The sequence below is a fragment of the Gossypium hirsutum genome, chromosome D05, assembly GCF_007990345.1.
Source record: "Gossypium hirsutum isolate 1008001.06 chromosome D05, Gossypium_hirsutum_v2.1, whole genome shotgun sequence".
NCBI lineage: Eukaryota > Viridiplantae > Streptophyta > Magnoliopsida > Malvales > Malvaceae > Gossypium > Gossypium hirsutum.
The window spans coordinates 16,258,263-16,273,604 of NC_053441.1; the positions used below are offsets into that span (position 1 = coordinate 16,258,263).

The 15,342-nt window shown below is 32.9% G+C and overlaps 2 protein-coding genes across 2 annotated transcripts; one reads left to right on the forward strand and one right to left on the reverse strand.

Moving 5' to 3' along the window:
• Nucleotides 1-4,590: 4,590 nt before the first annotated feature.
• Nucleotides 4,591-6,739, reverse strand: LOC107905665 (uncharacterized). The gene is made up of 2 exons (XM_016832364.2): nucleotides 6,407-6,739; nucleotides 4,591-5,292 (listed from the first exon to the last, which is right to left on the reverse strand). The coding sequence occupies exons 1-2, from the start codon at nucleotides 6,649-6,651 to the stop codon at nucleotides 5,085-5,087; spliced, it is 453 nt and encodes a 150-aa protein (XP_016687853.2). The 5' UTR covers nucleotides 6,652-6,739; the 3' UTR covers nucleotides 4,591-5,084.
• A 6,436-nt stretch (nucleotides 6,740-13,175) lies between these two features.
• LOC107905666 (phosphoprotein ECPP44) lies at nucleotides 13,176-14,513 on the forward strand. Its single transcript, XM_016832365.2, has 2 exons — nucleotides 13,176-13,796; nucleotides 13,887-14,513. The coding sequence occupies exons 1-2, from the start codon at nucleotides 13,539-13,541 to the stop codon at nucleotides 14,262-14,264; spliced, it is 636 nt and encodes a 211-aa protein (XP_016687854.1). The 5' UTR covers nucleotides 13,176-13,538; the 3' UTR covers nucleotides 14,265-14,513.
• Nucleotides 14,514-15,342: the final 829 nt, after the last annotated feature.

Sequence of the window (15,342 nt, forward strand, 5' to 3'; positions counted from 1 at the left end):
CTTTGAGAGATGGATTACTAAAAGTAGTAGCTGGGCAACTGACGGTGATGAAAGGCACAAGAAGAAATAACTTGTATTTTTTAAATAGAAGTACAGTTATTGGATCAACATCAACAGTTTCTACAAAAGATGTAGATTCAGAGGCTACCAGATTATGGCATATGCGATTGGGACATGCTGGTGAAAAAGCTTTGCAGACATTGGTGAAGCAAGGCTTATTGAAAGGTGCAAATTCTTGCAAAATGGAATTCTGTGAACATTGTGTTCTGGACAAGCAGAAGAGGGTAAAATTTGGTCCAGCAATTCACAATACGAAAGGAATTCTGGACTACGTTCACAGTGATGTGTAGGGACCTACCAAAGTAGCTTCTTTGGGAGGTATGCACTATTTTGTTACTTTTGTTGATGATTATTCAAGAAAAGTATGGGTGTATCTAATGAAAAGAAAAAGTGAAGTTTTGGATGCATTTCTGAAATGGAAGAAGATGGTGGAGACTTAGACTGGTCGAAAGGTCAAACGACTCCGATCAGATAATGGTACTGAGTACAAAAACGATCCATTTCTACAAGTATGCCAAGATGAGGGCATTGTGCGACACTTCACTGTTCGGGATACACCACAGCAAAATGGGGTGGCAGAACGAATGAATCGAACTATACTGGAGAAAGTTCGATGTATGTTGTCCAATGCTGGATTAGGCAAAGAATTTTGGGCTGAGGCAGTTACATATGCGTGCCATCTAATTAACCGTTTGCCATCAGCTGCAATAAATGGAAAAACTCTTATGGAGATGTGGACTGGTAAATCTGCTACTGATTATGATTCTTTGCATGTATTTGGTTCCACTGCATATTATCATGTAAAAGAATCTAAGTTAGACCCAAGAGCAAAGAAAGCATTATTCTTGGGTATAACTGATGGAGTAAAAGGATATCGTCTCTGGTGTCCTGATACAAGGAAGATTGTTTTCAGTAGAGATGTGACTTTTGATGAATCAACCATGTTGAAGTACAAGGATTCACAAAAGGATGACAAAACCAGTAGTACTTTGCAGCAGGTGGAGCTTGAAAAGGTTAACGATGATCCAGCTAATATTGAAGGGACAAATGATGAAGAGGTTCCTACCCAAGAATCTCTACAGCAACAAGATTCAATTGCATATAGAAGGCCAAGAAGAGAGATTCGTAAGCCAGCTCGCTTTGATGATATAGTGGCCTATGCACTTCCAATTACAGATGATGATGTTCCTTCTACTTACACAGAAGTAATAAGTAACCCTGATGGTGTAAAGTGGAAGCAAGAAATGAATGAAGAAATGCAGTCTCTTCATAAAAGTAAGACCTGGGAGTTGGTGACACTACCCAAGGGAAAGAAGGCAATTGGATGCAAATGGGTATATGCAAAGAAGGAAGGATTTCCTGATAAAAATGAAATTCGATACAAGGCTAGATTAGTAGCAAAGGGTTACGCTCAGAAAGAAGGAATAGACTACAATGAAGTGTTTTCTCCAGTTGTGAAGCATTCGTCTATTCGGATTTTGCTAGCCTTGGTTGCGCAATATGATCTTGAACTAGTTCAGCTTGATGTGAAGACCGCGTTTTTACACGGTGATTTGGAAGAGGAAATCTATATGACTCAGCCAGATGGATTCAAGGTTGCTGGAAAAGAAAATTGGGTTTGCAAACTGACAAAGTCGCTTTATGGATTGAAGCAATCTCCGAGGCAGTGGTACAAGCGATTTGATCAGTTCATGAAAGGGCAAAGGTACACAAGAAGTAAATTTGATCATTGCGTGTATTTTCAGAAGCTACAAGAAGGAACTTTCATATACTTGCTCTTATATGTTGATGATATGCTAATAGCATCTAAGAGCAAAGTTGAGATTGAAAGATTGAAGACTCAACTCAATCTCGAGTTTGAGATGAAAGATCTAGGAGAAGCTAAAAAGATTTTCGGCATGGAAATATGGAGAGATAGAGCTCATGATAGAGTTAGCTTGTCTCAGAAGCAGTATTTGAAAAAGGTACTACAGCAGTTTGGCATGAACGAGCAGACAAAACCTGTAAGTACCCCGTTGGCTTCTCATTTCAAGCTTTCTGCACAACTATCTCCTTCGACGAATACGGAACGAGAATACATGTTGCAAGTTCCGTATTCTAATGCAGTAGGTAGCTTGATGTATGCAATGGTGTGTACAAGACCCGACATTTCACAAGCAGTTAGTATAGTGAGCAGGTATATGCATAATCCTGGAAAAGGACATTGGCAAGCTGTGAAATGGATTCTACGGTATATTCATAAGACCATGGATATTGGATTACTGTTCAAGCAGGATACTACACTTGGTAAAGGTGTTATTGGGTACGTTGATTCTGATTATGCCGGTGATTTGGACAAACGAAGATCAACCACTGGTTATGTGTTTACTCTTGCTGGAGGACCAATAAGTTGGAAGTCTACACTGCAGTCTACAGTTGCGTTGTCAACCACAGAAGCTGAATACATGGCTGTAACAGAGGCTGTAAAGGAAGCTATTTGGTTACAAGGTATGGTTAAAACCTTGGGATTGGTCCAGGAGCATATTAATGTGTATTGTGATAGTCAAAGTGCTATTCATTTAGCAAAGAATCAAGTCTATCATGCACGTACAAAGCATATCGATGTACGTTTCCACTTTGTGCGGGAAATTATTGATGAAGGGAAAATTCACCTTCAGAAGATTAAGACTGTAGATAATCCCGCAGATATGATGACCAAGGTGGTAACAACAATCAAGTTCGAATATTGTTTGAACTTGATCAATATTCTACATGTTTAACAGTTGAAGAAGGCACTATCAAGTGTTGTTGATAAAGGCAGAGAGAATTGTGTGAAGATAAGATTACTCGAATCAAATCTTCAAGGTGGAGATTATTGGGAATTATCCATATTTATGGAAAATCAAAGATATGGGTATCAAATAATGGAAAGTCAAAGATATGGGTATCAAATATTGGAAAGTCAAAGATATGGGTATCAAATATTGGAAAGTCAAAGATATGGGTATCGAGATATTGGCATAATAAAATCTGAGATATTTGCAATATATGGTCCTTAAATTGTAAAGTGACTTTGCAAGTTGATCCCTGAACCTCAACTATAAATAGGCATAACCATCTCTCATTCTGTATCTCAAACTTGCCATTCTCTACTTAAGGCATTGTTTTCTCTCTCTCTCTTTGTAAATTCTCACTTGTATTTTGGAGTGAAATATATTTGGTAGTGCCCAAGGACGTAGGCAAAATTTGCTGAACCTCATTAAATTCTTGTGTTCTTTATTGTATTATTCTGCATGAATTGTGTGTGTGATTGTAGTGATTTATTGTGCTATTAAATTACGATTGAGGGATATTTTGGCTAGGAAAGACCTGGTACTTAAGCGATCCTTGCGATCTACCTCTCTTTCCTGGGAATTGAACTTAGTGTGATTTTTTAGTACAATAATTTTACTCTTTTACACGCTTCCGCACAACATTTTCATTAGGTTTTAAATATGTTATCGAGTGAATGAGTAACGTCCAAATTTAGTGCAACTTCTAAGTCTTTTAGTGGCATGCTCATATGACTATTGTTAGTAGGAAGTTTAGTTATTTATTTCATTTTAGTCAGTAGTGGTGAATATGGATAAATATGTGAAGAAGGACTTAATGGATTTAACTCTTTAAATGCGTCCATTTATTTATCAAATACATGCGTGTATTTCCATTCCAGTTTTTGCTCTCTTTTATGGTATAGAGAGCTAGGTTTTTCGATTGTTCATCATTCTTTTTTCTATCAACTCTATTTTATTGGAGAAGTTTGAAAGTATAGAAGGGAGCTTTTGTGATTACTTGAATGGAATTCTCAAATGCAGGTGGAATTGTGGAGGACGTGTATATCCATTTTTAGTTAACTTAGGTAATGGTTAATAGTGGTAAATGTGTTTATTTGTTTCATTTTCGGAACATGATGTATTTAATGAAAAGATGTGACAAGTGATTAATGCGGATTTAACACTTTAAATAGAGAAAGTGAATCAATGTACATATCTATTTTCACAAATTCATTTATCAAATACATTTGCTTATTTTCATTCCAATTTTTACTCTATTTTGTTTTTTGCTTATTCATATGCAAATATATCATTTTCAGATAAATAAGTAGTTAAAACAGAAGAAGAAGTTAGGTTGTTTCTTTTCATGCAATAACTATCAGAAAATAAAATAAAATAAAAAATAATTAATTTAAATTTAAACTTGAAAATAAAAAATGGAGTAACCACTCTTATAAAAAATAAAATTTCTTCAAAATAAGCGATAATTTTTCCTTCTTTTTGCCAATACTATTTCATAAGAATGACTAAATATTATCAATTGAATTAGTTTATTACTAACTCATATACTAAAACATTGTAAAAAATAATACTCCAATAAATTTGATATTTGAGCAAATTTAATCAACTCAAGCAACAAGAAATTAGATGTAAAACTACTTTGTTTACCGTTGTACAAATTTAAAGGGTCAAGAAGTTTAAACGGATCCATCGTAGTAAAAACCAAATAAACGAAGTATTTAACTCTTCAATCAAAGTATACTATTGATCTATTGCAAATTACATGCAAAAATGTTCTAATTACTCACAGCATCCACTCCTATCCTCTTATGCCTTTTAGACTACGGCCAAGTCTAAACACATTACAAAATAAAGCAAATATTGTTTAACTACATTCCCACCGGGATTAGCATCTGAAATTTAGTTTCTCGCAACCACGAATACAAGGAAAAGATAAGTAGTGAGAACCATACTGTACCTTAAAGTTAACTGCTACAAGTTCAATTAGAAAATCCCAACTTTCCAGCACAACTCATTAGACTCCCCAATGGTTCACCAACTTTTGAGGTGATCATATCGAAATGATGGTCCTTCGTCAGCTTGCCTCAGGCCAAGTTAAGGCCAAGTTACATACTTTTAATCACAGCCAGCTTGCCTCAGGCCAAAAGCAATGATCAATAGATCTTAAATTTACACAAGTCTGTTTTAAACAAATTCAAGCTTCAAGTAGTTCTACATTGATAAAGGAAGAAGCATCCTTCTCTTCTTTTTCCTAGCCAATCTAACTTGTTTTGTGATTTTCATGCAGAGAAGCAATAGCATTGTGATGCAAACTAGGATAAAGGCAAGTTGCATATGCCTAAAATACAACGAAACAGCTGAAAAAACCAGGAATGCTAAAATAACCAGTTCCCATATAACAAAGACCACAACATCGACCCTGTAACCACAAAACAAGAAAGCACAATGATTAGAATTGGTCTAATCCAGAGACATAGAAGAACAAACGGGACAAAGGCAAAATGAATGGATAAAAAAAAAACTACACAAGCAAGTACACTCTATGTCACATTCTGTGATAAAAGGTCAGAATCTCCTGCCTCATACAACTGATTTAATCAAATCATAAGCCTACAAACATTTCAAAACTTGTTGGAACTAGTACACATGCATAAGTAACAGAACAATCAAATGCACACATGTTGCAAAGCACATGTTCAATGCCAAAAGTTTAGTATTTTCAACTTCTGGCGTCAAGACTTCTCAATAATGAGGACCCCTAGCCTAATCCTCCATGATCTGAAACAATTCTTTAAGCACCCGAGTACCAACAGATTGGAAAGCATTCTACTCTTGTAGATGCTTCATAATATCTAAGGAGAAAGACTGGAGATATACATGATAAACAACCATAACAGCTGAATCAATGGCAAGATAAAAGCAAGCATTGAATGCTCTTACAATCATACAGTTAATTCAGTCAATATAATATACAACCACACAAGTAGAAAAGCAAGGATTAGCAATATAATAACAAAATCAAAACTAAAGTTAAAACTGTTGTCACAGCTTTCATCAAAAGCCATACTCATAACAACAGCTAACTCCCACGAATCAGCTAAAGAAAGAACCACTGGAGGAATTTTCTAATTCTAATCTTATCCCCAACGGCACAGACTTCTTTCAGCTAGCTTATTTTAAGATGAATCGACAATTTCAAACATTATTTTCCTATACTTTTTGACCACCTAAAATTTCAATGTATTCTCAAAAAGATAATATAATTGCTCCAAAAATCTTTGCTTTTTCCCCCCAATTACTGTTTATCCTAATTATCCTATAAAGCAGCTTGTGTATGTGAACCGGTAACGTTTTCCGATCGAAGCTCGGTTTAAAAAAAAATTTCATAAGCAGACCGTAAAGCACGAAGATCTTGTCATCGAATCAAAACCAGGGTAAAACAGTCATAATTTCAACATAATATTCGAATGAGAAATTTTACGAAAAAATAAAATACCAAAAAATAGAGAAGCAAATCATGGAATTAGGTTTACCTAGAAGAGGTAAGATTAGACGTGGAAGAGAAAAACGAAACGGAAGCCCAATCGTGCTTAGATCGAATCTGATACTCTCTCAACTGCTCTGCTAAATTGGATCGCGTTATCATCGTTTCCTTTCTTCTTTCCCTACCCTTCGGCCTTGTACTTTCTTGGTGTTTGGAGATTAAAAAATCGTTAAATTTTGAGAATTTACAGAGCAAGATACGAATTGGAGCTAGAAAAAGGGCAAGGGAGAGCATCAATGCTCAATCGATTCAATTAGGCCTCGGTTCGTTGCGTTGGCTATGCGTAGACCCTCTCTCTCCCCCTAATTTTCTTGCTCTCTTTTTTTTTTATTGGGTAAACTTCACCGCAGGTCACCCAACTATGTTAATTGTCTTTTTTGGTCACTCAATTATGATTTTTTTTAAAATGATCATCCAATTAATTGAGATTGTTATTTTGGGTCCATTTCCGTTAATTGCACCAAGGGAGGGTGACGTTGTAGTTGAAAATTTGATATAATAATAATTTTAACCCTCAATTTTTACATATTATATTAATTTAATCATGATTTTAAAAAAATTAATTCTTAAAATTTACAAATAATATCAATTGGATCTTGATTTTGAGCTTTCAATCTGAGCACCACCCATCCGGCCTATTGCTTAATGGGCTTTATATTTGGTATGTTTCAGCTACATTTTGATGCTATACTTCTATGTAAGTTGGAAAAAGTAATAATAAAACTGTTCTTTTATTCTTCGGGAACTAATAATAGTAGTATTTGTTTTAAATTATATTGGATTGGTTTGATGAATATTAAAGTTGGATTCTCACCAATAATTTTATTTGATTTATCGAAATAAAATTAAAATATTATGTTATGGAATATATATGTAGTAATTATAAAATATATATAAATATTAGTAATTAAGATTTAATGGATGAAACTCATATTGTCATGTGTCATGGACCGTGTGTTGAGATTGTTCATAACAACCGAGAGTCAAAACTGCCAACTAAGACACTATTAGGGCTCTAAAGAAATTGAGAGTTCGAACATTTTAAGGGCATGAGGTAGCTCCTAGAGGTTAATGAAGACTCTAGACGCATTGAGAAAGATATGGGGAGTTGGTGTAACAACAGGAACCTTTTAGGCTTGCAAGTGCCCACAAGCAGCATTGTGCCAGGCAAATTGTCTTGGAGAACGCAAGAACAAAGTTACAAAGGATCGATGGTCGAATAGTTCAAGTTATTAGTTCAACAGTTTCGTACTGATTCTCGGTCTACCTGATTCAATGCCACTTTTTGGACCGATCTTCCAACCGATTCCTGATCCAACCAACCTAGTTCAAACAACACTACAATGCCAAACAAGGTCAAAAGTTTCCAGAATGAACTGAAAGGAGCCATACAAGACCGATGCATGGGTGAGTCATTTAGAATACCTTTAAACCATTTGAGACTAGTCAACACCACCTTAGGATGATATTTTGGAGCTGGGATGATCTTAGCTACCGGTTTGAGTGAATGCGGACTTTTATAAATCAACATGGAGTTGCCTATAAATAGATTGGCACTCTCATCCCAATTTGTAAGAGTGACTTGAGAGTGTAGCATACTAAGGGATCATTTTAATGGGTGTTTATCTTCAGTGCGGTGTATTTAGTTTTCTTTTTATCTTATGTTGCAGAATCACTACAGTATTTAATCTCACTGCCACCGTTGTTTTTACACTAACCGCAAATAAACGTACCAACCATCCAAAAGGTCCTTTAGGTATACTTGAGTAAAAGTATTTAGTGTGTTCACTGTAAAGCTCTCTTATACATCGGTTAAAAAATTATAAAAATGCCATTTTACATTTAAAATAAATTATATTACAAGTATGTTAGGTTTTTTTTATTTTAAAAAATTCAACAAAAATTTTACATATAATAGGATTTGAACCCATATCATTTATGATTTGATTAAGCATTAATTTTACTACTCAATCAGAACTTTATTTTAATATTTTTTACACATTTTATTTTATTTTATACCTACTTTAGTATATTCATCAACTGTATATATCTATACTATTGTTTAATCCCTCCGATTAAGTTGGTGTTACAAGTCAATCAGGTACCAATTTAATTAGGAAAATTACGAAAATATTCTTCCGCAATTAAAATAAGTTATACCATTTGATGAAAATTTAGTCTTTTTATTTTTCTAAATAAAGAAATAAATAATTTACATTTAACCCATGACAGTTTCATTAATAAAGCATTAACTTGACCGCTCAATTAAAACTTTATCTTGAAATATTTTGTACATTTTAATTTTACTACCTTTATCAATTGTATTTATTTAATGTTTTTAATATGATGTATTTACATGTTTAGATTTCGTTTCACTCACAATTTAACCTATTTTTTTAATATTGTACATATTGCATGTGATATTATTAATTAGTTTCAATCACTATGTTTTATAATTTATTGTATGTTGTATTTGAACAAACCTATGTATTCTCAATACGTAGTTTCCACACGCATATGCTTGTGATAGAAATTTTAGCATTGATAAATTTGTTAATTGAACTAGTGGCACAAGTTAACTCGACACCAACTAAAGATTAATGGCAACACCAAAATAAATAATTATAATGCATTTAATATTCGTAGTACCATATATTTACGTGTTTAAATTTCATTGTGCTCACAATTTAATCTAATTTTTTATTTTAATATTATATATTTAATGTGTTATATTTTATCATTTATTATGTATTATTTTTAAACACATAATTTTTAGATAGAATATCTAGTAAAAATATATGTCATTACCGAAATGTATTCTAAATTTTCTCATTTTTTACGATGGTCTTACTCGCATCCTATTAATTCACGGCCTATCATTTTTCTCATCCTAGTTATTTTGCTCGAAAAACAAATTTACAATCAGGGGCTCAGGGAATGGATAAGTAGGTTTTTGCTAATTACTGTGTTTAATTTTTTTTTATCTTTTTTTATATCCTTTTATATTATATTAATTCCCCTGTGATTTTATATATTTTTTTAAATTTATTAAGTACTATATTTTTATAATTTTTTAAAAATACATTTTTAATTAAGGTGTTGTTTGATAAACTGAGAAATTAAGGGTTGAAAAAATAAGTATTGAAAATTTAGATGTTGAATTTAAGTTATAAAATTTATTAGATAAATTATTTAAAATTAATTACCAAAGACAATTAGATTGTTTAGAAAATATAGAATATAAATTAAAAAAAAATCTATTCTACATCTTATCCTTATTTTTTAACTTTTCACCTTTATCAAAATTTAAACCTAAATTTTTTATAGGATAATCTAATACTAAAATAAATAAATTAAAATTGAATTAATTAAAAATATTATCGATTAAATAATAAGTTTCTCTTAATTACTTATTATTTTCTACATTTTTTTAAAAAGTCTATCTATTATTTTAATTTTAGATTATTAAATCTGTGTAAAAAATTAGAATTGATCTAAGTTATAATTAGAGGTGCTCATGGGCCGGGCCGGGCCCATAAAAAATTTCGAACTGAAATATGGGCCTAGAATTTTGTCCAGGCCCGGCCCGAGGAAAATTTCCTAAGCCCGAGCCCGGTCCGGCCTGGCCCATTTTTTAAATAAACACCAAAAAAATAGAAAATTAAAAAAAGTATTTTAAAATATTTTAAAAATAAAAAAGTATTTTAAAATAATTTAAAAAAATAAAAATATATATTTATTATATTCGGTCCGGGCCCGGGCCAAACAAGTGGTGCCCGAGTCCCGGCCCGTTTTCTAAACGGGCCTCTTTTTTTTGCCCAAGCCCATATTTCGGGCCTATTTTTTACCCAAACCTTCTCATATTTCGGGCGGGCCGTCGGGTCAGGCCAGGCCACCCGGCCCATGAACACCCCTAGTTATAATAAAAGTCTACTAATTTGAAAAAATAATTGAGAGAATAAAATATTTTTTAAAAAACAATGAAAATAAAAAAATGGAAACTAAACAATAGTAAAATACTAAGTAATTAAATAAAATAACTTGATATTCAAATATGAGTTAAAATTTCATCTACAAATAATTATTACTTTAATATTTTATTACCTTTGACATGATATTTCATGTTTACAGTTATGTAAATATTATTAAAATAAAATAATAGTAAAACTATGAAATATCAAATAATAATAACTAAATATCTTAAATAATAATGAAAATCACATATATATATTTGGCAATGGAAACAAAACCTATTAAACAATGCTAAAAAGTGATTTTTTTCTCAATAAATCTTTATATGGTTTTGATGGGCGTCGAAATCACAAAAAATAACTCCTACAAAATAACTCTAAATAGTAGTAAAGAGTGGTAGTAGAGTCGAGTCCACAAAGATTGAATGTTATAATCAACTTCCATATTTAACTTGTGATCAGAATTTTTGTCGTGTTGAAAGCCGTGCCCATGACTTCAAATGAACTTGCTTAAAAATAAACAAATAAATCAGGGGAGTTTTGAAATGTTTATAAACTAAACAGTTGAAACAACATAAATAAATAATTAAATAAATTAAAAATTAAATTGGAAATTAAATTCAGATTTTGTAATCAAAGATAAGAAGCCTTAGCCTAGACTCGATAGATTCCAGATTTTTTAATCGATCCTTGAAAATCAATTTTCCCCTCTAAACAATACGTTGGTTATAGTAGTTAAGAATGTCCTAACCACCAATTCTTCCTTTCGTAGCTGGTCCCGATACGACTTGTAAACCAACCCTTACTAATTATTTAACCGAGATTCACATGTTCCCGATTCAAGATTCCGGTAGCCTTGCGCTCTGAAGAACCCAACTCAAATCAACGGTCTCAACCGCGTGGGTCGTTTAAACCCGATCACTTCTTCCTTGATTTGTTCTCAGAGATCCGAATACAGCACGATCAACTCGTTTCTCCAACTGTCAGCAAACACGACTCCAACCCAACGTACACTTTGACTTGAAATCGAGTTTAAAATGGATGAGTTGTCTATCCCGATACTTAGGAAAAAAGGTAAATATCGATTGGAAGGATTTTTAGCACGAATACGTATCTCACGATTCCCCACCGGAAAAGCACCGACCTAAAACTAAGAGGGAATTTAGTGAAGCATGCTTTGTAGAATTGGAAGGTGATTTGATGATGGTGGTGAAAAATGAAAAAGAAAAGTACTTGAAAAGAAATTAGACCAATTTGAAAGAATAAAGAAATGGAAACAGAATGCTCACGCCAATTTGAATGAAAAAGAATAATGGCTATTTAATTTCATTAAAATTAGGTATTTCCTAACAACATTAAGGCCTATTTATATACATAGAATTTACAAATTTTAGCATTAACTAATTTAACATAAAAATAAATAAATAAAAATATTTTTTTTTCTATTTTTAACTTTTACAAAGTCAAAAAATTTGATCAGTCTTTGGCTTTCTCCACATTTTTGATTCGGCCTCATTTTATTGATTGTGTTTTAATTTGGCCCTTTTCTACTTGTTTTTGTCTCTTAGTGTCTCAATTGCATCTCTATAAGATTAAAATATAAAAGCACTAATTTAGCAGGGATCAATTTAGAAATAAACCGAATTAAACACAAAAAATCGTGCAAATTAACATGTTATCTGTTTTTGAATGAAAATGTCTTATTAATGTATATATTTATAGTGCTAAATATTAATTTTAATTGACATATAATTGTAATATTAATTAAGTGATAATTAATTTAAAATGATAAGTATAATTTAATATGGATGAAAATTCAAATTAAGTGATAATAACTATTACACTGATAATGAAAACAATATAAATATATATATACATTGTAGCTTAAATTATCAATGTATTGATATTATCTTTATATATATAATCTTATTCTCACACATTTAATTTGTATTAATTATAAAAAATATTTTTAATATTATTAATTGTTAAAAAATTTAAATAAAATCATATTTATATATGCAAATTATATTTATTCAATTAAAAAACTTTAATTTTTACTAATTAATTAATTAATTAATTATATTATACGAGTTTATAGATTTTATTCAGTTACAAAATATAATCCTTGATAAATATAGATTCTAAAGTATAAAAAATTATATTTTATATTTTAATTTTTAAATTTATTTTAAATAATAAATAACTCTTTTACACTCTTTTATAAAAAAAATCGAAAAAAATTAATCCAACTCTATCAAGTATTTTATATTCGGATAAGTAGCAGAAAAGAATTTATAAATAATACATAGCCTGTGTATATTTAATATTTTAACTGGGGTACCTTTCAGAAAAAAAAAGTTTAAGTGGGGTATAGTATCACAAACCGCCCACCTGTCAAAGTCACATAGGCTCCACCTCAAGTAACGTACCCCCAGGAATGTAACGGAGTTAAAAAAGTGAGATTAACGTACAACGAAGCCAACCCCACCATTCATTCCATGGGCACTCCACAACCTAACAGTCGCAAATCTCAAAGTGTCCTTCTTCATCAAGCCACGACACGTGGCCGCACATCTTCTCTTACCTGGGCCCCTACACCGACCTTCTCAGGCCGAGACACCACCACACCCACGTTCTCCTTCCACGTGTCATTGATTCGAATGGTCGCATGGTCGCACGACTTGTAGTACAGAGTGTCATTTTTTTGTTCCTTTTCGGCCTTTTGACTGTTAATTTCCACCAGCGCTAGCTTATAAAGCACGACTACACTCGCTTGACACATGTGCTCAAACCAATAAAAAAGCGAGTAGACAAACAATCAATTTCGTTGGAGAGAGTTTTGTTTAGATTTCTTTTTCCTTTTATTATTGCGGACCTCGGTTACAGAAATGGCGCTCGTTTTGCTTGCCCGTTACCTTCCGTTATTGTTATTATTTTTAAAATTGTTCCTTTTCTTAATCGTGTCAGAACCGCGTTACGGGTGATGATGCTTTTGGACGCTATAAAATCCCAGCTTCTCGCATCTCAAAATCCATCAATCGGTATTCAGTAGCCAACTGTGAATAAGTGAATTGACATCCAAGCGTTCCATTCCATTTCCGTATAGTTCAAAAACACTTGAGTACCTTCGATCATATTTTAGTGTCAAAAATGGCCGAGGAGCATACCAGTAAGGCCCCTGAGTTGGAGAGCAACGTTAGCGGTGAAGGAGCAGTGGAGAGCAAGGACCGAGGGTTGTTCGATTTCATGGGGAAGAAAGAAGAGGAGAAGCCTCAAGAGGAGGTGATCGTAACCGAGTTTGAAAAGGTTACTATCGAAGAGACAAAGGCAGAGGAAGAAGGTGAGGAGAAGAAGAAGCATGGTCTCCTGGAGAAGCTTCACCGATCAGATAGCAGCAGCTCCAGCTCTGTAAGTACACTAATTCACCTGTCGTTAAATTAATGGGACTTGGTTGTACTATAATTATCCTAACATGAAATCTGTTGCCTGAACGTGCAGTCAAGCGACGAGGAAGAAGGTGAAGGAGAAGAGAAGAAGAAGAAGAAAAAGAAGGAGAAGAAGGGGCTGAAAGAAAAGATTGAAGAGAAGTTAGAAGGAGAAAAGAAAGAAGAGGACACCTCAGTTCCAGTAGAGAAGTGCGATGAGCCAGTAGTCCAGCCAGAGACGCCAGAGAAGAAAGGTTTCCTCGAGAAGATCAAGGAGAAACTCCCTGGACAACACAAGAAAGCTGAAGAGGCCAGTAGCCCAGCTCCAGCCCCAGCAGCTGAGCCCCATCACGAAGGGGAGTCAAAGGAAAAGAAGGGAATTCTGGAGAAGATCAAGGAGAAGCTTCCTGGTAAACACTCCAAATCAGATGAAGAAAAAGAAAAGGCTTGAGATTCAAGTTCACATAAAAATACTGATGGGATTGTGTGTTTCTTCAATTGTTAAAAAAATATCTGTTTTTGTTTTGAGGTTGTATTTGTTGTATATTTCATATTAAGTTTCTTCTTTTCCCAGCATTTTTAGTACAAATCATAAGAAAAAAAAAGTTTGCTTTCGGTATGTAAGAAATGACATGTTTCCATTCTGTCTTTTTGTGATTCGAACAGTATTTAATGAATCAATTTCTTGCTTTGTTGTTTATTATTTGGAGTGCCACTTGTATTTGCTACCTATTCTAAATGAATTATGGTCAGTAATGAGGTAGGATAAACTTCAGCAACATCACATCTTCCTTGTATGAACTATTTACTTTTTTATTCAAGTTTTGGTCACTACTTCCATCATTTTTATCCTTCCCGATTAATTTGATGATAATATTATTATATTACATTCTTAATAAAACATAAGTATTGAATCCATCAATGAAATATTTAATTTTAAAATTCAAATTACAGTATTAATAACACACTTTAATATTAAAATTTGAAAAAAAAATCCGAAGTAGCTAAAAATGTTTGAAGGTACGTGATTTACATTTGAGTGCAAATAATTAAAGGAAAACAATGATGAGAGAAGTTCCACCGAGGAGGAAGGAGTAAAGGTGGCAAGGCCCATGATCACCGAAAAGTGGTTGCATTATCTCTCACCTTTCGGTTGAAATGCCAGCTGCTAGGAATTGCTATTTACCAATCACTAATCTTTTTTATGCCTGAAACGTATCAATCAAAGACCCATCGACCAATCTCGTAGTATCTTTTTCCTTAACTGCGTTGATTTCGTGAGCACAATGTCATTATTTTCTTTGGATGGTTTTCATTCGAAAATATATATCTTTTCATGTCAGAATTCAAAAACTTCCTACACATACCAAGACACCATATGAATCTCATAGAAGCATAGCCACAATAGTCAAAGTCACATGTGATGTACAAACAATTTTACGCAATGGGTGGTGCTCTTTGATCTTAGATGGAGCTGTTCTTTTATCATCATTTTCTCTTCTTTTTTTTAATATTTTTCAACGTCTAAT

Coding starts and splice junctions, on each gene's coding strand:
- LOC107905665 (XM_016832364.2), bottom strand. CDS start 6,651: ATGCTCTCCCTTGCCCTTTTTCTAGCTCCAATTCGTATCTTGCTCTGT. Junction 5,293..6,406: donor TCTAATCTTACCTCTTCTAG/GTAAACCTAATT, acceptor TTGTGGTTACAG/GGTCGATGTTGTGGTCTTTG.
- LOC107905666 (XM_016832365.2), top strand. CDS start 13,539: ATGGCCGAGGAGCATACCAGTAAGGCCCCTGAGTTGGAGAGCAACGTT. Junction 13,797..13,886: donor ATAGCAGCAGCTCCAGCTCT/GTAAGTACACTA, acceptor CTGAACGTGCAG/TCAAGCGACGAGGAAGAAGG.